This window comes from Bos javanicus, chromosome 1 (genome assembly GCF_032452875.1).
Source record: "Bos javanicus breed banteng chromosome 1, ARS-OSU_banteng_1.0, whole genome shotgun sequence".
NCBI lineage: Eukaryota > Metazoa > Chordata > Mammalia > Artiodactyla > Bovidae > Bos > Bos javanicus.
Window position 1 is genome coordinate 4681029 of NC_083868.1, and position 25964 is coordinate 4706992.

The window sequence follows — 25964 nt, forward strand, 5'->3', positions numbered from 1 at the left end:
GTTTGTGGATAACTTTCTGTTGTCTGCTTCGTTGAGATTTTTGTAATGACAACCTGCTAGGTGATCTTCTTTATCCTCCCCTTCCTCAGTATGGGAAGGACACTTCCCGGTATGGGTTGCTGTGTTGGTTTGGAATGTCAGGGACTGGAAAATAGATCCCATCCTTGGGGTTCCCTCTAAGACTCAGTTTTCATTCTTGGCCATTGGCCATCCATGTGTCCTTGTGGAAATCTGCCTGGGGCTATTCTTCATCTTTTTTTTCAACAGTTGTTTAGGTCCATACCGGTATGAAAATGGGGGAAGGAGGTCCAGACAGAAAGCTTGTTGCTTCAGTGGCTCTTGTTTTAGAAAGAGCCTTGAAGTGAAGGGGAAGCTGGCATGCTGCTACTGCTAAGTCGCTTCTGTCGTGTCCAACTCTGTGCGACCCCATAGACGGCAGCCCACCAGGCTCCCCCATCCCTGGGATTCTCCAGGCAAGAACACTGGAGTGGGTTGCCATTTCCATAGGAAGTTGCAAAACTTTAGTTTCTTTGAGCGTCTCAGAAAGTCTCTCTCATGCTCCTGTGTGATTTATTTTGAATTATGATCTCATCTGGTGCTGCTGCCATTTCAGACCAGAGAATTCTTTGTTGTGGTGGGCTGTTCTCAGCCTTGACGTTAGCAGTTTTCCAACAAACCACTCTCAGCTAGTCCTTATAACCCTCTTTCCCAAATTGTGTCAATCGAAAATAATCTTCAGACATTGCTAAATGTTCTCTCAGGGCGAAATTTTTCCAGGTGAAACCACTGGCCTGGTTTATTAGAATATAAACCTTTACTCCTCAGTTAGCGAAGTATTATATGAACATCAATGTAGGAAAGCAAATCTAATCTAAAATAATTTTTGAAATAACTTTGATAAAACAAAAGCCCCTGACATCATGCCAGCTATAAGAATTATAATTCAGAGGGCATCCATGATGTCTTTCCAGGACTTCAAAATGTCTGTCTCTCTTACTTTAAGTTCTGTGCTTAAGGGTCAAGTACATTTGAGTTTTGTGATGGAGGCAGCTTGGCTTTATCATCCCTAAAATTCACTTGACCAGTTGGCATAAAACAGGTGCCCTTGCTTAGATCAGCAAATAGTTTATGATATTACAATGAAGGGCTTCCCTGGGGTCTCAATGGTAAAGAATCTGCCTGCCAAAGCAGGAGACACGGGTTCAAGCCCTGGGTCAGGAAGATCTCCTGGAGAAGGAAATGGCAACCCACTCCAGTATTCTTGCCTGAGGAATCCCATACACAGAGGTGTCTGGCAGACTACAGTCTGTGGGATCGCAAAGCATCAGACACTACTAAGCGACTAATCAACAGTTACGATGAAAGCTCAGTGAACTAACAGTGTTCGTGTCCGACCCTTTGTGACCCCATAGACTTCATGAAGCCCGCCAGGCTCCTCTGTCCATGGGATTCTCCAGGCAAGAATATTGAAGTGGGCTGCCATTGCTTCTAATTTGAAAAATGGTCTTTCCAGAAGTTGAGCTGGGTGGGTTAAGTGGCTTGGCCCACCCTAGCCCCTACCTGTTAAAGGCAGTTGGGGTGAGCCTTGGGTTTGGAGAGTCAGCCCCCTGGATCTGATGCTGAGTGGAAAGATGGCCATCTGTGGTGGGCACTGGGAGCCCACCTGCAGGAAGTAGATTAAGCAGCCTTTGCTGTAACAGGAAAGGCTTCTGTGATAGCCAGGAGAGTCACGGCATCTTGGTCAGAGTGGAGGAAGCCGTTAGCCTTCTTTGATTTGCCCAGCAGTGCAAACCTGTGCCCGTGAAGTGCAAGGTTGTTTCTGGTTGACGTTCCACACACATTGTCTGCAGCTCCATTCTGCAGACAGCCGGGAGGGAGGCGCGACACAGCGAGAGGAGCCGCCCAGACTTGTCTTCCTGCGGGCGGGCAGGGTTGCGTTCTCCAGACTCACAGATAGCCAGGTGCGCGTGGCCTTCAAGATGTCTGCTGGGAAAATGTGGAACCGTGTGCGCTTTGTAAACTGCCGTGTGCGATGCTTACTGTCACCCAGCACAGGTCCCGCTCCCGAGTGCCCTGCTGGGGAAACCCCAACGCCTGGTCCTGCCTTCCGGCTGGTGCTGATTAATGACACCATCAAGCCCTGTGTGTGGAAAAACAGTGTTGCTTCGGAGATGAAAAGCCTCCATTTGTATAATTTTAAAGAACATTAGTGGATTATAGTTTGACTTTCACAACAAGCTGATAAGATTGGGAAGAACTATATGTACAGTTTTTATGGATTAAAAAACTGTTCTGTGTAGAGAAACAGACTCTGGGATTTTGTGAAATGTGGTTGGAAAGAACTTGTCTTTCAGTTAAAATTGTAGTGTTTTTCCTCCCCTGCCCCCTATAGAGTATATATAGCTCTCCTGAGGGTTCTTTTTTTTTCCTTTATAATTGTTTTGATTTTATTTTCTTAGCTTGGGGGAGGGGTGAGTGTTTATATTGATCTTATATATTATGAGTGTTTTTATGGAGTTCTTATATGACAGTAAAATGGCTGAAAAGCAAAGCAAAATCATAGCCTAAGGATTGGGTTCCAGCTCAGTCTCTTTCCTCTGTGTGTGTGTGTGTGTGTGTGTGTGCGTGCGTGTGCATGCACACATGCACATTTAGTCACATCTGACTCTGCGACCCGTGGACTGTAGCCCACCAGGCTTCTCCATCCATGGAAATATCCAGCCAAGAATACTGGACTGTGTTGCCATTTCCCCTCCAGGGGATCTTCCCAACCCAGGGATAGAACCCATGTCTGCTGCATTGGGAAGCCCCAGTATCTTTACTGGCCGTGTCTAACCTTTCCTTTTTCCCTTCCCCTCAGTTGTTTTTCACTCAGAGATTGAAACCCAGGTGTTAATAAAGACCTTTAAAAAGTCAGTTATGATTGGTTTTTCTTGGGAAATGTTTGGAGTATCTCTTAGTTTAACAAACATTGTTAATATATCTCATAAGGCAAAGATCTTTTTTGCCTTCCTCTGTTAAGTTCTAATGGGCTTGAATGGAACCTGAGTGAATGTACCTCATCCGAGTAAAGAGATTAATTGAAATGTAAGCTTACGTGCATGTGTTTGTACTTCTCCGAACCTCATTGTTTTCTATCCTGATAATGGTGAGTGGGACGTGCTAGCAGCAAAGGTTTCCTTGGTTACAGAAACAGTCCCATTATGATGTGAAAATAATTTTAAGAAGCAGAGAAATGATCACATCTGTTCACAACATTAAATGTTATTTATGGCAGCTTTTGTGATGGCCTATGGGTTCTGTCCTGCTGGGCTCGGCTCTGCCCTGAGCTTCCCCATTCTCTGAGGCCGCCCTGTGCTTGGTCACTCAGTCGTGTCCAACTCTCGTAGCCCACCAGGCTCCTCTGTCCATGGGATTCTCCAGGCAAGAGTACTGGAGTGGGCTGCCGTGGCCTGCTCCAGGGGTTCTGCCCGGCCCAGATCTCCTGCATTGCAGGCGGATTCTTTACCGAGCCACCCGCCCTGCTTATCCTGTTTTTAAAAATTGGGGTGTAATGGATGTATAACATTAGTTTCAGGAGTAGAACATAATGATTCTATGTTTGTATCTATTGCTATATGATCTGCACTGTGTCTAGTTAACATCCACCAGGACACATACTTTTTGTTTTTTCCTGATGATGAGAACTTTTGAGGTTTACTTTCTTCAAATACAATACAGTATTATTAATTAGTGTGTGTGTGTGTGTGTGTGTGTGTGTGTGTGTATGGCTTCCCAGCTGGCTCAGCAGTAAAGAATTCGCCTGCAATACGGGAGACGCAGGTTCCATCCCTGGGTCCAAAAGATCCCCTGAAGAAGGAAGTGGCAACCCACTCCAGTGCTCTCGCCTGAGAAATCCCGCAGACAGAGGAGCCCGGCGGGCTGCAGTCCACGGGGTTCACAAAGAGTTGTACATGACTTTGTGACTAGACAGCAACAAATGTTGTACGTCCCCATGATTTATTTATTTTATAACTGTACATTTTTACCTTTTTACCCGTTTTACCTACCTGCCCCACTACCCCCTACCTCTGGCAGTCTCCAATCTGTTCTCTGTGTCCGTGAGGGCTTTTGCCGTGTTTTTAGATTCTACATATAAGTGAGATCGTACAGTATTTTCTTTCTCTGACTTATTTCACTTAGCATAATGCCCTCAAGGTCCATCCATGTTGTTAAATATAGTAGATTTCCTTTGGTTTTTAGGTCGGTTCAGTTCCGTCGCTCAGTCGTGTCTGACTCTCTGCGACCCCGTGGACTGCAGCACGCCAGGCTTCCCTGTCCACCACCAACTCCTGAAGCTTGCTGAAACTCGTGTCCATCGAGTCGGTGATGCCATTCAACCGTCTCATCCTCTGTCGTCCTTTGGTTTTATAGCTGAATAACTCTCCGTTGCCTACCCCCGCTCATCCTCTGTCCCTATAGTTCTGGCCCTGTTCCGTCTCTGGTTCCAGGTGTCACTGGCACCTCCTTTGTGCCACGTAGTGATGTGCTGGGTGCTGGGAAGAGTAGAGGTGGGACAGGCAGTTTCCTGTTCTTGCTTCCTCAACACGCTCTTAGCCTGTCTTCAGTTCTCTGGAGCTGTCTGCATGTGCACTGGTGAGTAAATGGGGACAAAGAAAATAATTCCTTCAGTGTCTGTCGTTAGAGGAAAAGTCTCTTGTGGTGAAGGAAGCTAGAGTAGGAAGTTGCAAAATTCTGTTTGTATAGGGTTGCGTAGAAACTCAACAATGGTGTTCTATAAACTCTTCCCCTGGGAGGTGTTCAGAGAAAGCCTTGAAGTGTGGGAGCAAGAACGTGGCTTTTCCTGGTTTAATTCCCTGTTCCTGCCATGCTGGTATCTCTCTTCAGCTCTCTTAAAGGGCACCAGTGTCAATTCCTGCCTCTCTGGCTTTCTTTGATGACTTGAGTTCCGCTAACCACGTATTGGTCATCCACTACCTTGTAACAAACCACGGGAAACCACCATTTAATTTGCTCACTGCTGGGCCGGGCTCAGCTGGGTGCTTGGTCTGCGCTCCTTGCCTCAGTCACTCTCGTTGGCTGTGCCATTTGGGCTTGACTGGGACTGAGTTAAGCTGGCCTTTTTCACGTATTTGGTGATTGGTTGGCTGGACCCCTCTTTCTTTGAGGTCTTTCATTCTCAAGAAGCTACCTTGGGGGTTTTATCATATGATGGTCCAGCATTCCTGGAGGATCAGACCCCAAACTGTAAAGCCACATGAGACCTTAGCTCAGAATTCACATATCACCACTTGGGTCACATGCTGCTGTTCAAATCAAGTCACAGTTCAGTTCAGTCGCTCAGTCGTGTCCAACTCTTTGTGACCCCATGAATCACACACGCCAGGCCTCCCTGTCCATCACCAACTCCCAGAGTTCACTCAGACTCACGTCCATCGAGTCAGTGATGCCATACAGCCATCTCATCCTCTGTCGTCCCCTTCTCCTGCCCCCAATCCCTCCCAGCATCAGAGTCTTTTCCAATGAGTCAACTCTTTGCATGAGGTGGCCAAAGTACTGGAGTTTCAGCTTTAGCATCATTCCTTCCAAAGAAATCCCAGGGCTGATCTCCTTCAGAATGGACTGCTTGGATCTCCTTGCAGTCCAAGGGACTCTCAAGAGTCTTCTCCAACACCACAGTTCAAAAGCATCAATTCTTCGGCTCAGCTTTCTTCATAGTCCAACTCTCACATCCATACATGACCACAGGAAAAACCATAGCCTTGACTAGACGGACCTTTGTTGGCAAAGTAATGTATGTCTCAGCTTTTGAATATGCTATCTAGGTTGGTCATAACTTTTCTTCCAAGGAGTAAGCGTCTTTTAATTTCATGGCTGCAGTCACCATCTGCAGTGATTTTGGAGCCCCCCAAAAATAAAGTCTGACACTGTTTCCACTGTTTCCCCATCTATCAAGTCACAAGAGCAGCCCAAATTCATGGGGTGTGGAGACAGACACAGAGATCCATGCTTACAGGAGCAGGAAGAATCATCACTGTCATCTTTGCTGCCTTTTCTCTGTCTCTCCTCTTTTATTAATTTTTATCTTCAGTTAAGGGCAGAAGCAGAGCCAACGGGGTGAAAAAAGAATATATGTTTTAGAATCAGATAGACCCACACTTATTGATTCATAGGACTTCTTTTATATTCTAGATATTCGTACTTTTGCCAGTTATACGAGTTGAAGATAACTTTTCTCAGTCTGCAGTGTATCTTATTGCCCTCGTGTTGCCTTTTGACAAAGGAAAGTTTTTAATTTTAGTAAAATCTGATTTTCTGTTTCCTAGGATTTGTGCTTTTTTCTTTCTTGTTTAAGAAATCCTTCTCTCTCTCCCCTGGGTAACAAACATTTTCTTCTGTTATTTCCTGCTGAAAGATTTATATTTTGAACTTTTCCCTTTCTGGTTTATACTTCCCTGGCACTGATTCTTGTGAATGATGGGAGTTAGGGTCCAGCTTTTTGTTTCCCCATGTGGGTAGTCATTATCAAATGTTCCATTCTTTTCCCCCGGATCTGCAGTGCCACATCTGCTGTGCATCACACTTCCACACATGGGTGGGGCTGTTTCTGGGACTCTCTGTTCTGTTAGCCTGTCTTCTTGCTAATTCTGCACTGCTTTGTATTACTGTTAACTTTAAATGCATGCTGATATCTGGAAGGGGAAGTACCCCAGTCTCGCTTTTTCTTTCCCCGCCGCACCCCTCTAAAACTGTCTTTGGTATTACTGGCCTTTTGCTCGTTCATAGCAAATTTTGTTCCAGAAATGCTGCTGCCAGTGTGGTCTGTCTGAATTCAGATCCCTCGCTATTTGTTGAGATTTATATTATAGCCTCATATGTGGCCTGCTTGCCTACATTGCTAATCCTTGGAAAAAACATGCATCCTCAAATTCTTGTGCGTAGGGTTTAAAATACACTCGTGGGTCAGGCTCAATAATTCTTGATGTTTACCTCTTCTGTAGTCTGACTAAATCTATTTTGTCTGGCATTTGAAGAGCATTCTTTACGTTTGCCTGATTTTCTACCCCGATACTTTCAGTCTTCTTTGTCTTTTTTGTTTAGTCTATTTCTTATGTATAGCATGTAGGTGAGGCTTTGTGTGACGTTATTTTGGTTTTTATCTAAACATGAAGTTTAATATTGCATTTAGTCTACATCACATTTATTTAGAAGATCCACATATCTTGGCTCGTTTCTCTCATCATATTTTGCTATCTTGATCTCGTTTATCCTTCCTGCCCTTTCTAGTCCTCTTCTGGGTTGAATTTCTAAATTCCACTTTCCCCTTTCAACTTACACAATCTAATTATATTCTATTCAGTGGTTGCCCTTAATTTTTTTTTTTTTTCCCTTAAAATTTTAACGTCTCCTGAAGCATAAAAGGATCGTGAAATGATTTAAATACAGTCGCCCACCATGGCTTGAGTTTCATCTTGTGTTTTTGGAACAAATGCCTTTTGTGTGTGTGCGTGAAGTGTCGTGACTTGCCTGTTTGTGTTGTGTTGTTCAGCCGCTCAGTCGTGTCCAGCTCCTTGTGACCCTGCGGCAGCAGCACCCCAGGCCTCCCTGCCCTTCACCATCTCCTGGAGCTTGTCCTGTGTGTATATCAGCTCTTATTTATCATCTCACCTTGTCTACCAGATTATGCATGTGTGTGTATACATATTTTCCCACCCAAAATACATCCTTTAGAGAATTTTTTTAGGAAAGTTCTGTATTACTAAGCTTTCTCACTCTTTGTCAAATGTTTCTTATTGTAAATTTTTCTTCTTGAACACTATTTTGACTTGATATTATGTCAGTCTTGTGTTGACAGTTTGAGAATTTGAGGATGTCTGTGCTTTAGTGAGGTAATGTCTTCAAATAGGCCTTTCAAACGTCTTTCTTAAGCTTTTATTCTTATCCATTGAGTGCTTAATTTCACTGTTTACAGCTCTCATTTCTAAAAATTTTACAAATTTACCTAATCTTTTTTGAAAGTCTCTCTTTTGTTGTTCCTTTTTCTTTTTTTTTGCAGCATACTCATTTGACAATCTGATAATTACGGTATTATTCCTAGGAAATCTCCTTCTGCCTGTTGTGGCTGCTGTGTCTCCATCATGGGGAGCTGGTTCTCCTTGTGTTGTATAATGATGGATTGTGGTTCTTGTTGGACCAAGCTTATGCCTGACCATTAATATGAAACCATCATTAAGGGTGATTCCCTCCAGAACAGACTTGTTTCTTGCCTTCTGCCAGAGGCCCTTGGAATACAAATTTAGAGAAACTTTAAGGCAGTTTTTCATCTTGAGTATCACGTACTGAATGTTTGTGTTCTGCCAGATTTCCTACATTGAAGTCCTAACCCACAACGGGAGGTTTATTAGGAGTTGGGGGCCGTTGGGAGGTAATTAGGTTCAGATGAAGTTACCGGCTGGGGCTCCCATAATGGGATTAGTGTCCTTGTAAGAAGAGGAAGAGAGACCAGGGTTCACCCGTCTCACATTGCACACACAAGGCGAGGTCGTGTGGGTACCAGGGAGGTGGCAGCCATCTGCCAGCCAGGGGAAGGGCCTCACCCTGGAAGGAATGCATTGGCACCCTGATCTTTGACTTCCAGTCTCCAGAACTGAGACAAATAACTGTCTGTTGTTTAAGCCCCCCAGTCTGCGGTCTTAGTTTCACCAGCCCGAGTAGACGAAGATGTCGGAGTCTCCAGAATGGAGGACATAGTGTAAATTTGAATCTCCAGCACCCGTGGGGCCAGCCCGTAGGTCTCGTCTCCAAGAAGCGCCCCCCCTTTCTCCCCGCTCTTGTATCCCAGAGTATAGGCAGAGTTAGATCAGCTTCTTTTTCTTTCTTTTTTCTCTTTCACATGTGAGTACTTTAATTTTTAATCTAGTTTTAAATTTTTGTTGGAACATAGCTGCTTTACAGTGTTGTGTTAGTTTCTCCTGTATCGCCCAATGAAGCAGCCGTCTGTAAACATGTTATCCCCTCCCTTGTGTGTCCTTCCCGTTCAGGTCACAGCAGTGCATTAAGTAGAGTTTCCTGTGCCATGCAGTATGTTCTCATCAGTTGTACCTGTTTTATACATTTGTTGTCTGTTGTTCAGCTGCTCGGTCGTGCCTGACTCTCTGCGACCCCGTGGACTGAAGCACGCCAGGCTTCCCTGTCCTCCACTGTTTCCCGGAGTTTATTCAAACTGACGTCCATCGAGTCAGTGATGCCATCCACCCTTCTCATCCTCTGTTGTCCCCTTCTCCTTCTGCCCTCAGTCTTGCCAGCATCAGGGTCTCTTCCAGTGAGTCGGCTTTTCACATCAGGTGGCCAAAGTATTGGAGCTTCGGCATCACTCCTTCCAATGGAGTACACAGTACTTTAAAAAAAGAAAAAAGTCTTTTTCTGTCTTTTCAGGGTGAGCGTATAGTCCTTCAAGAGAACCGTATGAACGTGGGAGATTTGGTTGTAACTCCCTGACTTGTACTGACCAACACCTGTTTTCTGTCTTCTGACTTCAGTTAAAGCCAAGGCCTCCAGGGCTGTGTTCCCAGGTAGCACTGATTCTGCTGGTGGGCTGTGTTCGCGTGTCTTTTTGATTGTGACAGTGACTGGGGAATGCAGACGGTGTTCCGTGCCCAGGCCCAGGGAGGTTAGTGCCCTGTGTACCTGCCACGTGTAGTTTTCTTCCCAAACGTTGTCCCCTCCTGACACCAACAGCATCCCACCCCCTTTAGGAAACACTGCGCTGGAGGTAGATATGGAGTTTGGAGGTAGATGGTGAGTTATCTAGCCCTGCCATGGCTTTGGGACGGGCCCATTGCTCCAGCTTCCTTTGTCTTCATTTTGGACTCTGGGGTTTCTTAGAGCTCAGCTTTACGTTTAAAAAGGATTCAGGGGGCCTTCCCTGGTGGTCCAGTAGTTACTGTTCCCTGCTTCCACTTCAGGGAGCAGAGGTTCGATCCCTGGTTGGGGAACTGCCCACATGCTGTGCAGTATGAGCAGAAAATAATAATAATAAAAATGAAATAAAAAGGATTCTGTTCTATTTTACTTAGCATTTGTAAGTGTTTTTGTAGAATTAGGGTGGGGGGTTGCTTCCTTTTCAGGATACCTGGCCTGTGTTAGCAATGGAAATCCTTTCATTCGTTTTCCCACTGTTTTGTGAGCATCCTCTGACCCCAGGCATTATAATGTGCAGCGGGGATATGCAGGGTCACGGCATCTGGCTGTACAGAATGGGGGTTACCATTGTGCAGACTGCAGCATGAAGGTGACCTCGTGTGTCTTACAGCCTGGCTGTCAGCCTACTGCTGAGGGAGCCATGGTTCCTGCCATTTCAGAGCTTAATGCTGTTCAAATCTTCTCCTCCTCTCTAGCCCCAGCATCTAGATCATTGCCCGCATTTCAAGTATTCAATCACTATTTTGCCCCCCTCTGGCGGTGACGGTATGACATAGTTGATGTCCCCCAAGTTAACTGAACTTTCTTTGGCAGCTTCCACCATATTATTGAGTGGTGGTGGTTTAGTTGCTAAGTCGTGTTCAATTCTTGCAATCCAATGGACTGTAGCCCCCTTGCTCCTCTGTCCATGGAATTTATAGTGAGTTAGTAATTAAAAGAAGTGCAGGAAAATTGCAGAGCCAGAGCAAAGGTGCAGGAAGGGTGGGCACAGACAGAAACTTACAAACCATGCAAGCTTCGCTTCCTTGGTGCTCCCTTCCAGAGGAAGGGAAGGGACCACAGGATGCAGTTCTGGAGCAAGGTTTGCTCAGGGCTTGGCTTCTTCCCTTAGTTTCCCAGTCAACCTGGAATCTGATCTGAATGTGATGCCAAACACAGGCTCATGACTGTGATGGGGTCACTGGAGTAAGGTAGCCTCTTTTCAGACTGATGCTTTCATCCCAGGAGTCAGAAAGTGGCTCCTTCTACCCATGTTTCTTCTCTTTCTTTCCTTTTCTCTTATCTGGTTACAGTATGGTGCTGTAGTCCCTGACCTAGTGCCTGGAATATTCTAATAGTCATCAAACCAATTTCTTATCAGACTAGCTAGAGGTTTGTAAATATCCGAGAGACTTGTTGCTCCTGGTCTGGTCCATGGACCTGCAGTGTTGATTGGTATCATGGAGTATGTAAGAAATGCAGAATCATAGTTCTGACCCTATTCTGTTTGAATCTGCATGACAGAAATCCCCAGGCAGCTCAGATGCTTTTTAAATTTGAGAAGCCTCCCAGAGGAAAGTGATCTTAATGTTCTCTTCCCCAGCACAGGGCTTACCGTAGCCAAGCATTGTAGTCAACCCTTTAGTCACTAAGTCGTGTTCGACCCCATAGACTGGAGCCCGCCAGGCTCCTCTGTCTGTGGGATTCTCCAGGCAAGAATACTGGAGTCAGGACTTGGTAAAATAGGAAAGAAAGTTGCCTGCACTTCTGCATGGAATATGGTGGAAAGAGTGGGTGTTATAAGATGTTTGAAGTTTGCCAGATGATGTCTATGAAGCAGTTATTCGTGTTTTTTAAATAATCGTATTTATTCATTTTTGGCTGTGTTGGGTCTTCGTTGCTGTATGGGCTTTTCTGTAGTTGCAGTCCATGGGGGCTACTCTTCATTGCAGGGCACAGGCTTCTCATTGAGGTGGCTTCTCTAGTTGCAGGACATGGGCTCTAGGGCGAGCAGGCTTCATTAGTTATGACACGAGGGCTCAGTAGTTGCCACTCTCAGACTCTAGAGCGCAGGGTCTGCAGTTGTGGCACATGCCTTAGTTGCTCCACAGCATGTGGGACGCTCCCAGCCCAGGAACTGAACCTGTATCTCCTGCATTGGCAGGCGGATTCTTAACCACTCAACCACCAGGGATGCCCCAAAACAGTTATTTTTAAAACGTTCTTCTCAAAATGCTTTATTCAGTTGTCCTAGCAATTAATTGATCCAACAATTAATTTGTTGATTATAAATCAATCGAATCTCCTAATTTAATTTTATTTAAGTTTTATTATATGTATTATGGGCTTCCCCGGTGGCTGAGTGGTAAAGAACCCGTCTGCAATGCAGGAGCTCCAGGAGACGTGGGTTCTGTCCCTGGGTTTAGGAAGATGCCCTGGAGGAGGGCATGGCAACCCACTCCAGTATTCTTACCTGGCGAATCGCATGGACAGAGGACCCTCATGGGCTACAGTCCATAGGGTCGCAGAGTCGGACACGACTGAAGCAGCTTACCACGCATGCGTATATATCATAAATTATTGTATTAGCTGGGCCTGTGGTGACAGACACCTTGGACTGAGTGACTTAACCAACAGACATTTATTTCTCCTAGTTTTGGAGCTGGGAAGTCCAAGGCCAGGCTTGTTGTTGAGGGCTCCCTTCCTGGCTTGCAGGTGCTGTTTTCAGTGACCTCACAGGAGAGGAGGGGAGTTCTGGTTTCTCTTCCAGTGACACTAATGACACTAATCCCATCATGGAGGTCCACTCTCAAGACCTCCTCTAAGCCTCCTTAGCTCCCAAATGCCTCATCTCTAATACCCCACTGGGGGTTAGGGCTTTACATATGAATTTGGCGGGGGTTGGGGGGGAGCGGTAAACATTCAGTTCAGTTCAATTCAGTTGCTCAGTCATGTCTGACTCTTTGTGACCCCATGAACTGCAGCACGCCAGGCCTCCCTGTCCATCACCAACTCCCAGAGTTTACCCAAACTCATGTGCATTGAGTCGATGATGGCATCCAGCCATCTCATCCTTTGTCATCCCCTTCTCTTTCCGCCTTCAATCTTTCCCAGCATCAGGATCTTTTCTAATGAGTCAGTTCCTTGCATTAGGTGGCCAAAGTACTGGAGTTTCAGCTTCAGCATTAGTCCTTCCAATGAATATTCAGGGCTGATAAACATTCAGTCCATAGCAAATATTGTGTATTATAAAATATATATTATAAATAGTAAAAACGTATTATAAAGTGATAATAATAGTGGTAATGATAAAGACAGCTAAACTAGCATGTATTGAACCAGGGTCGTGGCGCCCATACTTGGAGGGTTTAACAATATATGGACACATCATAGGCTTGAGGCTATCCAGTTGGCTTGGTGCCAGGGAGATGCGGGTTCCATCCATGGGTCCAGAAGATCCCCTGGAGCAGCAAATGGCAACCTGCTCCCATAGTCTTGCCTGGGAAATCCCATGGACAGAGGAGCCTGGCGAGCTGCAGTCCGTGGGGTCGCAAAGAGTGGGAATGACTGAGCGCACGTGAGCTTGACGCCATGCTCCCTCGCCCTTGTGGCGGTGGCTGTATGTGCTGACCCGTGTGTGATTTCATCTTGCAGGCCACAGCCTCTGCAGCGAGCAGGGCAGCAGTGCTGAGGCTGCTCCGGAGGAGGTGGAAGGGCCGGACTTGGAATCCTCAGATGATACTGATCACAGCAGCAAGGTGAGAGATTTCCATTTTCACATCCCATGTCTCGAACCACCAAAGAATCACAGCTGACACGTCACCTCTGCAGCTGTGTGTGGTGGGAAGGCCCCTCCACGGGACGGAAGTGTTTCTACTTCTGAGAGGTCACTAAATAGGATATGGCATCCTAATGATAGCCGTGAGAACAAACCCAGATGTGACAATATAAGCCAGAGCTCACTCTTAATGAACTAAAGTCTGTGTCCATCCTGTTTCCTTCTTATGTCCTCCCTTTCTGTATGAGGAAAAGGCATCATGAGTGTAACTGGGTCAGGTATACTTTCCTGCTACTCACGGTTTCTATAAGGAACCGCATTTGCATGATCTCTGTTTAGTTCTTGTGAAGAGCGAACATCTTTTACATTAAAGGGAAAGAGACCATCGATCTGTCCATCCAAATACAGCGTGCTCAGCTGCTTGAGCGCTGTGACGATGTTCTTATTCTGACTCTTGGGTGCTGTTATGAGTTTGTTTTCCATAATTCATCATGCTTTATTTCCACTTCCTAAAGTGTTCCATGTGTCAGTAACCTCTTTTCATCACAGGGTCCCAATTTAAAACCTCTATTACCTGTAGCCGAAAGATGCCTCTGCAGCAAAAAGCATGTGTGATTATGTCTGTATTTATTCATCTTTTTTTTGAGAATGTAGTTGACATATTTATGTTGGTTCCCTTGCTTATCAATATTGCTTGACGTTTACCAGTCATTTAACCTGAACAAATCATATAACTTTAAATTATACTTTTGTTTTCTCATCTACAATATCAGGGTGCTTCTTGCCCTTGTCCAGTGATTGGATGATGCAGTGGGTCAAAAAATATAACTGATACTGTTAATGGAAAAGGGAAGTCGCTCAGTCGTCCTTGACTCTTAGCGACCCCATGGACTGCAGCCTACCAGGCTCCTCTGTCCATGAGATTTTCCAGGCAAGAGTACTGGAGTGGGGTGCCATTGCCTTCTCCAGGGGATCTTCCCGACCCAGGGATTGAACCTGGGTCTCCCGCATTGCAGGCAGATGCTTTACCATCTGAGCCACCAGGGAAGTGCACTGTTAATGGAATTAGACTTAATAGGAAAAGATTGTTTTAAAAACCTGCATTTCTATGTGCATGTGTTTGTGTCTCTTTTTGTCTTCATATATCTTTGTAGGACTTTCTTTTTTAAAAAAATTTATTTATTTTTTAATTGAAGGATAATTGCTTTACAGAATTTTCTTGGTATACATATGTCCCCATAGGTATACATAAGTCCCACATCCATATGTAGGACTTTCTTGAGTGCCTGTGTTTGACTCTCTTCAATATCTTTTTTTTACCCGTATGTTTCTCTTTTGCCTCATAGGATCATCATTCTCAGTGTCTTAAGTTGAACACTGTAAATTTTAGTATTTGAAAGTAATTGTAACATTTATAAATTTAATATTTACAGACTGAAAGCTTTTATGTGGTCAGTTATTAATTTAAAAGCCAGTAAACGGAAATATATGTTTCATTTAAAGCCAAAAACACAGACAAAGGCTTGTTTATAGTTCCTTTTTATTTATGTGGCCTTTTACCTACTTTCTTGGGAAGGTGGGGGAGGGTGATGGCCCTTGAGAGAAATAGATATTTCCATGCAATATAAGGTATTTTGAAGGCTCTTTATTAAATCATTGTGTTATTAAGCTAAACGTGTTATTTTCAGTCTCTAATTTGATTTGGGAATACAGTATCTAAGACATTCATTTTTTAACACTTTTAAACTTGGATCCCTTTTACCTCGCTCCAGTAGCCCAGTGTTCCCCTGCCTTTGTGGATTTTAAGGGACTGTTTCCGCTTTAAATGCAGTGAGTCACGGAGGCCTTAGCAGGGCCCTCTGTAATATGAGGTCCTGGCAACAGGGAGGAAGGAAGAGGCCCAGGGTTCTGTCGCCTCATCCCAGGTGCCTCTCTGGTTTCACGGCTCTTTCTCCTGAGAGCAAAGCCCTGGAACGTGCCTGGAGCAGACAGGGTCAAACAAAGCGGCAGGAGATGCTATTCCTGGAGTTCACTGTGGAAAGGCGCAGACGGCGCTCATAAAAGAGAATTTCTGCAAAGGTATTGACAAGTTTGGGTGATGATCTGAGCATTTTTAAAGAACATACAGTGGCCTCAGTGACACCAGAGGTTAGGATCATAGTCCTTTTTTCCAGGTTGGATGTAGGAAGCACCATGATTCTCTACTTGAAAGCACTGCTTCCTAGTGTGGAGTTGATTTCAGATTTTATCTTTGTTTGAACAGTTCTGTTATTAGTAATAAATGAGAGCTAATCCATGGGGTCACAAAGGGTCAGACACAGCTGAGTGGCTAACACACAATACTTACGTGTGCTGGTGTTAGTTGTTCAGTTGTGCCTGACTCTTTGCGACCCTGTGGACTGTAGCCCGCCAGGCTCCTCTGTCCATGGGATTCTCCAGGCAAGAATACTGAAGTGGGTTGCCATTCCCTTCTCCAGGGAATCTTCCCGACCGAGGAGTTGAATCCAGGTCTCCTGCATTGTGGGCAGATTCTCTACCGTCTATAGTATCTTGTATATATTGGGTGTTATTCTAGTATTAACCAGTCTCATCCTCAAAATACCCCTGGGAAACAGATACTGTTATTCCCTCTATTTTATAGATGATGATTTTGGAACAGAGAGGTTAAGCAACTTACTGAAGGTCACACAGCTCTGAGAGGGCAAAACATGGCTCTGTGTTCTTTACTGCTTTGCTAAAATGACCTCCTGGCCAGATGGGTATGGTCTGGTAGTAAATACCAGGTTTCAAAAAATGAAGGAAGTAGTTAATGACTGAAGTAATTAATTAATTAATAGGCCAGTTTAGATACAGTTGAACTTTGAACAACATGGGGTTGAATTGGGAGAGTCTGTTTATAGGTGGATATTTTTCCAATAGTCCATAGCCAATCTGGGTTTGATCTACAGATGCAGAACCATGGATGTGGAAGAAAAACGTGGATATGTAAGAACTATGTTTATGGGGGTGATGGGAAATGTAAGTTACATGTAGATTTTTGATTTTGAAGATGTTTGGCACCTCTAACCCCTCAGTTGTTCAAGAGTCAACTATATACTCATTAGCCACTTAAGTATTTTTCTAATGCTTATTAAGCTTTGTGAGTATCTTTTGTCATAATTTAAAGTAACAGCAAGTGTATATTTTAAGTTTCTTGATTAAGGTATTCTTTTAATATAGCTCCTATATCATTGTGTGATTTTTCTTGAGAAAAAAGCAAACATTCATTTTTAAGTTGTTGTTGTTCAGTCGCTCAGTCGTGTCTGACTCTTTGTGACCCCATGGACTGCATCATGCCAGGATCCCCTCCCTTTCAATGTCTCCCGGAGTTTGCTCAGATTCATGTCCATTAAGTTGGTGATGCCATCCAACCAGCTCATCCTCTATCGTCCCCTTCTCCTCCCGCCCTCAATCTTTCCCAGCATCAGGGTCTTTTCCAGTGAGTCGGCTCTTTGTATCAGGTGGCCAAAGTATTGGAGCTTCAGCTTCAGCATCATCCTTCCAATGAATATTTTGGGGTGATTTCCTTAGGATTGACTAGTTTGATCTCCTTGCAGTCCACGGGACTCTCAAAAGTCTTCTCCAACACCACAATTCAAAAGCATCAAAATTTAAGTTGTAAGCTGCCTAATAGTGGAAGGACAATTTCACCTTAATTTGAATGCTCCAGACTAGGTGTAGAATATAAAAGTAAAGAGAAACAAACAAACAAACAAGTGAAATGAAACAAGTAATCATGTTTTAAAAATTCTGGCTGAATGCATGAAGACTGTTGGTTTTTGTTTAATGTTGTTGCTGCTCTTCCTAAGTGAATTGTCTTCATGAAACAGTGGGCAGGATAAGGAGAATGCATGTTGGAGTTTTGTTTTTACAAATTTTTCTGATTGCAGTTCTTGCTATGTGTGGTCTTTTGGGGTTGAGCAAATAGATAATTGTGAGTTTTGTTGCTGAGCGGTGGTGACAGGGGAATGTCACGTCCATGGGGAAGGGGGTGGGACTTTCACACTGCAGGGGCAGCCTGGCGGCCTTTCTCTCTGTAAGCCGCCTGCTTGCTTTTGTGACTATGGGTGACAACCTCAAAGGACCTCCTCACCACCACCTCTGCCCCCGACTTGTTTCCCTGCTTCTAATAAAAAACTCTTGTCCCTTGAAATGAATGCTAATTAGCTCCGGGCAGTCCTGTCCTGCATTCCAGACCCCTGGCAGCTGTGATTTTGTTTTCCCCATAGTAGCTGATGTATGAGAGTCATTCATTTTCAGAGCATTTCCGATGGGAAAGCCTTCTTTTATCTTTTTAACTCACAGTGTGATTGTCTTGGAAATGTTTGCTTTTGTAACAAAGCGTTCAGGGAAAACGTGAAAACATCAAATTTTGTTTTTTTTTAAATAATAAATTGGGTTTTTAGTGCCTGCTCCTGACTTGACTCTTCGAGGGGTGTCTTCGAAGTTGTTTGAACCGGGCGGGTTTAGTATTCCTGTGCAGTGCAGGCTGCTGGCCAATCAGCTGATCTCAGTCCGCAGAGTAGAGATGCTCACATGCCAGAGAGGCTTTTTTTTTTTTTTTGCATTGTTTTCTCGCTGCTTGGCTCTCCATTTCTGGAACTTCTGCTGTTTAGCCAGGTGAAATCAAAGCTTTCTTGTCCATTGGGTAGCCTTTGCCACCCTCCCAGAGGGCACTGCTGGGCAGCGGGAGCTGCTGCTGGGATCGTGCTGCTGCTGTCCTCTGTAAAGAGATGCAGCTGTAGGTAGGTCCTCGTGGCAGAGCCGGCATGGGCTGTCTGGATGAAGGATGCTTGCTCGGGAGCCCGAAGGCACTCGGTACTCTCCGAGTGTTTAAGAAACTCCTATCTCTGTGCTGAACGTGTCAGGAGGTAGAATTATCATGAGAATACCTTCCTGATGATGTCTGCATTGTGGAAAATAAAGCGCAAGCCCAGGATTGAAAACAATGGCAAGTCCAGCGATTCTGTATACCGGACGCTTCATCTGGTGAGCACTGTTTGAATTCTGGCTTTCTTGCCAGCCTTTGTTTATGTTACGACTTTCTAGCCGGTCTGTTTCCCAGTTCAAATGATGGTGATACGCTTGTCCTGTGTCTGCATCCTTCATCCTTCTGCCCTTTAGATCCCTTTGTTGAGAGAGAATTATCTTATTTTAGCATGGGGGTGGGGCATCAGTAGTTGGTGTGAAGTCAAGTTTGCCTGGAATCTTTACGTGTGTCTGGTTTTTCATTTTTAAATGATGGAAAGATGGATTGTTATTATTCGTAATTATCTGAATTGCTCCCTCTTTCTTTTGGATGTTGAGAGTTTGAAGATATTTGTCTCCCTTTCCCCCTCTTGCCCCCCATAAGTTAGCCTAAGTATTCAGCAAGCGTTTCTGGAAGATGGATGTTCAGTTTGTCTCCTATAAAATTTTAAGTGATTTTGACTATTTCTACTTACTTGAGAAGGAGGTGGATTTATTAGTGTTGGCTCAGGGTATGTGTTAATGATTTAACATCAATTGACCTATATTGTATATGCCAATTCCTATGGTAATTGTTGCCACTTTCTTTTCTAAATATAATTTATATTGGAGTATTACAATGTTATACATTTACAGTGTTATGTTAGTTCTGTTGTATAGGAAAGTGAATCAGTTTTATACACACACACACACACACACACACACACACACACACACATATATATCCACCCTCCTTTTTAGATTTCCTTCCATTTAGGTCAAGACAGCACAGAGTAGAGTTTCCTGTGTAATATAGTAGGGTCTCATTAGTTATCTCTTTTATGCATAGCAGTGTATATATGCCAATCCCAGTCTCCCAATTTATCCCACCCTTTCTTACCTCTTTAATAAATATTTTTGGTGCGTTAATGGGGAGGAATAGTTTACTATTCATACCAGAGCCTACTGACGGTTAGATTTTGTGTCATGTAATGAAATATGAACTTGGACAGTGAGTACAGCTGTTTTACTCAAATAAGCCTTCACCTTCTTGAATTTTTCTCCTTCAGAGTTTGTTCAAAAGGAGACGGAAGAGGTAACAGAGAACTCCAGGGACTATCGTTGTATATGATGGTCTCTGAAATGACGGAGTATGTTGCTTTGGTGTGTGTTTGTCACGAAAGCTTAAATAAAGGCTGCAAGATTTTAGGCCACCCTGGCCCCTTTTAAACCTGTGGGGGGTGTTAAATCAGGCGGACTCAAAGGACAGTTTTAGAACTCTGAACTCATCCTGAGATAGAAATTGCCTTCAGTGGTTGCATAACAGGAAGAGCTTTAACAGCTGGGTAGCCCGAGTTGATAGTGTGCACTTAAAAGCCTACCCCCTCTTTTTGTACTTTCTTTTCATCTCCCGCAGGAAGAAAGCGATATTATAAACACTGCACTTCAGGCAGAAGTCAGGAAAGTAGCCCATTTCTTCCTGCCATTGTCCTGTTCATCTTCGTATCTTGGGTGGATAATTCTTCGTCCTGACGGTGGGAATGGCTCTGCCACCCTTTAACAGGTTTAAACGGGCAGCTTGGAAATGCCCATAAGAGCTTTCCATTTCTAAGATGCCTGATGGCAGTCCTCAAGCAGGGGAGAGACGTTTGGATTCAGAGAAACCGTGTCTGTCTTCTCCTTTCCAGCAGTCCTTTCACTACTTGCACCAGTTCTGGGAAACTTGGACTTTAGGGGTGTGTTGAGGACCTCTCAGGGCAGCTCTCTTTCTGGGCTGTAGTGCTTGATGTGTAAATGATCAAGATGCCGTGTGGCACTTAGCAATCGAGCAGGGAAAGCACCGCATTCGACTCCTCCTGCCTCCTGTGTCCTGGCTGAGCTACCTTCTGGAGAAGGTCCTATCAGAGTTTGATGCAAAGAAGTTTGACCCCAGTGTGGGGACAGGGAGACTTAAGAACTGGGCTACCACGTGGAAAATCCCTAGATTAGAGGTATTCTAAAGATGACCTGCAATAGGGGAGAACCCGGTTTGATTCCTGGGTCGGGAAGATCTGCTGGAGAAGGGAAGGGATAGGCTACCCTCTCCAGTATTCTTGGGCCTCCCTGGTGGCTCAGCTGGTAAATGTGGGAGACCTGGGTTCAGTCTCTGGGTTGGGGAGATCCCCTGGAGAAGGGAAGGGCTACCCACTCCAGTATTTTGGCCTGGAGAATTCCATAGACTGTTGCAAAGAGTCGGACATGACTGAGCAACTTTCACTTTCAAAGACAACCTGCATTTCATACTTCCTTCTAAGGATTTTTTTGGGGATGGGTAATATTTTGTGAAACAGAGTTCTCAAACTTGATGACATCCTTTGAAAATAATTGTTTCCAAGCAAAACTTTCACTAAGAGCATTATAAATAACACCCCTTGGCAATATCTCACTAGTGCCACCTGGGGAGCCCATATGTACCGTATAGCTGGTTAGTCTATGTGTTCTTATTTAAGTTTACTTTATTAAACTTATTATTTAGTTAGATAACCTGGAGTCATATGGCTATGTTGACCCATTTCCTTGTGATAAACCTGAGAGTTTATACCTTGAATCAGAGAACAGGGTTGCCAGTGGAGAAACTGTCCCCGTTCCCCTCCGCCGTCAACTTCAGAGACTCCACTGGGTAAATCTGTTTTAGCATAGAAAGAAGGTGTCTTATAAGGAAGGGACGCCTAAGGCTCTGAACTCTCAGAAGAGAACTCAAGGAAATTTGGAGGTGTCTCCTGGGATGCTAAAGGTATTTCCTTTCCTATTATAACCCAGGATCTGGCTCAGGAGGGGTGTGTCAGGAGGAAGGTGAGGAAGCTGGCTGTTTGAGGTGGTGTTGGTAGGAGATGGCTAGGTGTAGAGCACCAAAGACCTGGCCTACATGACCTGAGTTCCCCCCATGGGCTTGATTAAATCAGGGTACCAAGCCTTAGAGGTGGTGAACGTGACATAGGCCAAGTCAGGAACTCTACTCACACTCTTTCTTTTTTTTAATATAAAATAAACAGCAAAAATTTATTGTATAGCCTGGGGACCTATGGGATTCCCAGGTGGCTCAGTGGTAAAGAATCTGCCTACAATGCAGGAGCCCCACAAGATGCAGGTTTGATCCCTGGGTCAGGAAGACTCCCTGAAGGAGGGTATGGCAACCCACTCCAGTATTCTTGCCTGGAGAATCCCATCGACAGAGGAGCCTGGTAGGCTACAGTCCATGGGATCCCAAAGAGTCAGACACGACTAAGCAACTTCACACACATAAAAAAAGTCAATTATACTTGCATAAAAAAAGAAGATTATCATAAGAGTATGGACCATGGGATTGAGAAGGGAGATGGAAGTGAATAGAGACAAGGGTCCAGGTTACAGAAGGTCTAAATGTTGAGACGTGTGTCTTCCGATGATCTGCTGACAGTGGGTCTGCAGACCTGGGACCCAGGGAGCCTGGGGTTCAGTCAGCTCTACTGTCAACCAGCAAAACCGCTTCTCAGTTCCCATATTGGTATAAGCAAGCTGACCCATCTCCTAGCAGCAGAGACGGGAATTCAAGCAACCTGGGGCCCCACAGAGCTCGGATGCAAGGACAAAATGTGCCGTTCTCCTCTCTGAAAAGCAGACATCACCTGGATGACCCTCATTGAAACTCACACTCTTAAAAATGAAAACCTCCGAGTATTTATGAAGAAGTGGAGGGGATGAAAACCCAGAAACTCCATGTCATGCCTTTTGTTATTATAACCAAATAGTGCTGAGAATGGCAAGTCTGCATGGTGTGAATTGGGGGTACCAAGGGAAGTGTCCTGTTTTTGATGTGTGTCAGAGTCCCCAGGTTATAACTTGGCATGGGGCATCTTAAGGCCTGGGGCATCCTTGGTATAATTGATGAGGACATTGGATTTTGCATGACGACTTGTCTAAATGATTAAACTGCAGAAAGGTCTACTGTGTCTCTGATGGGAATACGGTGATGGATTTACATATCATGAATAATGGCCAGGATATTAATTTGCATGTAAATGGCAGGCAGCTGCTGTTAGAGCTGGGATATTTAGAAAAGCATTGTGTAAGCGAAGGTGCCAGTTATACATTTGTTGTGTTGGCGAGTGACAAATCAAAGTGACACAGGAGAGTTTGGGATCAGCTGGAGGGCATGGTACTTAAGCTGTCAGCTGTGATCATTCTCTTTCCATGGAATTTTCATTTTAGTGAGGCACACCCTCCCCTCTTCCATAATGTCTGTGTTATAATGCCTATTATAATTGCCTATTACAGTTACCATAAGATTATCTCAAAGATGTGGACATTTTTGTCAAAATGGATCTACTCGTTCCTTTTTAATTATTAAGACAAATCCATATTTTATGGTTAATATTTAATGATGACATTGAGTTTGTAAAATCCTAACATAACTAGATAAAACTTTATTTCTACTGAAATAGGCTTTGATGAAAAACTAGTAGTCTGTCTTTTTTAACAGCCTTTTTAGAATATAATTCACATGTCATAGAGTTCAGCCCATTTTGATGAGCTTTTCATCAGTCACCAAAGGGAGAATTCTTTGGGGCATATTCAGTGTTGGAAACATTGATTCCATAGGAAGCATTTAATAGTGCCATTGACAGGTAACTGATACATGCTGGCATGTAAGACCAGAGTTTGTGCTATCAATAAATAAGCTGTGTAACCTTAAGAGATTTGGATCAATAATCATGTGGATTTAGGTCCTGGCTCTCCCCTTTCCTGTCATGACATTGCTACTAATGCATCCTTGTTAGGTTCTGATTTCGCATGTCCTTGTCCTGGCTTTATTTCGGGCTTCCTTCCCGTTGGGCTATGCTAATAAGCAGAAGGCAGTATGCTAACGAGGCAAAGTCAGTATGCTAATGAGGGGAAGGCAGGTTAATGTTAGCTGCTGTAGCCTTTCTCTGTGTTTAACAATTGCATATATGTACCACAGCTTTCTTATCCATTCGTCTGTCAGTGGACATCTAGGTTGCTTCCATGTCCTGGCTATTATAAACAGTGCTGCGATGAACATTGGGGTACACATATCTCTTTCAATTCTGGTTTCCTCTGTGTGTGTGCCCAGCAGTGGGATTGCTAGGTCGTATGGCAGTTCTAGTTCCAGTTTTTTAAGGAATCTCCACACTGTTCTCCATGGTGGCTGAACTAGTTTGCATTCCCACCAACAGTGTAAGAGGGTTCCTTTTTCTCCACACCCTCTCCAGCATTTATTGTTTGTAGACTTTGGATAGCAGCCATTCTGACCAGCGTGAGATGGTACCTCATTGTGGTTTTGATTTGCATTTCTCTGATAATGAGTGATGTTGCCGCCATGGGATACACTTGGTTTGGCTCCGGTGCTCTCCACAAAATGCCAACCATGACTTTCAGCTCTGTGCACTCATGGTTGTTTTTGGAAGGATGTTCTTCTCAGAATGTTCACTGTTAGGAGTGAGGAGACGGGTGATAGAAAAAGTAATTCTTTATTTGCTCTATTGGAAACACTTTGTATTTCCTGGGGGTAAACTGGACAAGAGAAGTAGGAAAGAGAAGTCCAAGAAGGCAACCACCAGTTTCAAAGAGATATACATCAAACATCTCTAGACTGGTACATTTTGAACAAATGTTAATAAGCTATCCATAGATTCTGTGCTACAAAATAATAGCCTGTAGAGTAATACCATGGAGAGCTTTAAAAGATACAAACGCTTGCACATCCCATCCTGCAAATTCTGATTTTTCACCAAATTTTTGGCTGCGCTCGGTCTTCGCTGCTGCACACGGACTTTCCCTAGTTGCGATGAGCAGGGGCTACTCTCTGGTTGCAGTGCTTGGCCTTCTCATTGCAGTGGCTTCTCTCTGGTTGCAGTGCTTGGCCTTCTCATTGCAGGGGCTTCTCTGGTTGTGGAGCACGGACTCTAGGGCATTCAGGATTCAGTAGTCGCAGCACACAGGCTTAGTCACCTCATGGAGTGTGGGCTCTTTCCAGACCAGGGCACAAACCTGTGTCCCTTGCCTTGGCAGGCGAAATTCTTAACCCCTGGACCACCAGAGAAGTCCCCAGAGACTCTGAATTGATCTGGAGGGTGTGCTGGGCATTGGGAGTGGTTTAAGAGCTCCCTAGGTGATTCCTCCATGGAGAAAGGTGGAGAGCTACTGATGCCCTGGGGTTTTCAGTGCTCCGTCTTTGGCCCTTGCTTTGAAGAACTGTTTTGCCTAACTTGGAGACTTGGAATTTTCGAATTCTAGAATCCCAAACTTCCGCTTGACCCATCCTGGACAATTGGGTGGGGACTGAGCTATTGAGGTCTTGTTCAGGGCCCAATGCCCCTTAGTTTTAGCTGGAGGAGTAGGGAGGCGGCGGGGCTGGTGGTAGTAGTGGGGTTAGTCTTGGAATCTTCCTGCCTTGGAGAAGCTGGAGAGACGGAAACTTTAAAATACATAAAAATACAAGTATCTATGGTTATCTAGAAAGTTGCCTCCATGTCAGTTTTTAATAGAGACAGGGAGATGCCAAGCTTATCAAATCATCTTCCAGCTTTGCAAAGTAAATATGTATGGTGCACTGAACTGAGAGTCCAGTAGTGAATTAGGCTTGTATTTTGGGTGAAATGCCTTTGGTTGTATCTTCCTTTGATTGCTGAGCTTCTTACAGAGTAGTTAAGAACACAGGCTTTGAGTCATGCTGCCTGGTTCAGGTCTGAGCTGTGCATTCTTGGATGAGTTACTTAACTGCTCTGGACTTCCCTTGTCTCAACTGTTAAGTAGGTATGATCACAGCCCTTACTTATCACATGAACAGATTAAATGCATCAAACCAGTGCCTAATAGGCAGTGATCACTCAGTCTATGCCAGGAGTTGTTATTATGGTTGTTTGGAGCATTCAATGAGTGCTCAGATGTGTGGAGCAATCTGGGGAAATGGGTGCTGTGATTCATGAGTGGCAGTTCGTTAACCAGGCTGAACGTCGTCAGGACAGGTGTCAGGCAAGTCTCTTCGGTGAGGAATAACTTCGTCTGTCTTGCCTTTCCAACTGTGCTCTGAAGAGCACGGAACAGGTGGCCGCGTTCTGCCGCAGTCTGCACGAGATGAAGCCCTCTGACCCGAGCCCATCCCCCCAGGACTCCACTGGGCCTCAGCTGGCCGCCATGAGACAGCTCACGGACGCCGATAAGCTGCGCAAGGTCATCTGCGAGCTCCTGGAGACAGAGCGCACCTACGTGAAGGTGCGTCTTCTCCTCTCTCCCTCCTGCGCGCGTCCTGTCGTCACTTTGAAGGATACATGCTGGGTGTTTATACACGGATGTCGGCTGATGACAAAGCCAGATCACGGTCATGAAGGGTGTCTTGTCTCTCCTATGGAACTTGGCCTTGATTCTGAATGTTACAGTTTCCTTCTGTGTTTTAGGGAGGCATGCTTAGTCTTACAGCAATTCATTGATGGAAATAGCTGATTGATTGACTCCGAAAGGAGATGATGGTGAATATTAAGTG

At 44.6% G+C, this 25964-nt stretch overlaps 1 protein-coding gene across 11 annotated transcripts in view; it reads left to right on the forward strand.

The window, feature by feature from the left end:
• The window catches only part of TIAM1 (TIAM Rac1 associated GEF 1), a 466629-nt gene that overhangs the window by 398065 nt on the left and 42600 nt on the right, over nucleotides 1-25964 (forward strand). For 10 of the 11 annotated variants that reach the window (XM_061418767.1, XM_061418922.1, XM_061418676.1 and 7 more), the window contains 2 exons: nucleotides 13336-13439; nucleotides 25517-25696. In XM_061418767.1, the coding sequence (XP_061274751.1) occupies nucleotides 13336-13439; nucleotides 25517-25696 (284 nt within the window). Of the gene's footprint in view, nucleotides 1-13335; nucleotides 13440-13462; nucleotides 18488-25516; nucleotides 25697-25964 lie in introns of those variants that run through there. The other variant, XM_061419171.1, reaches the window with a different exon arrangement.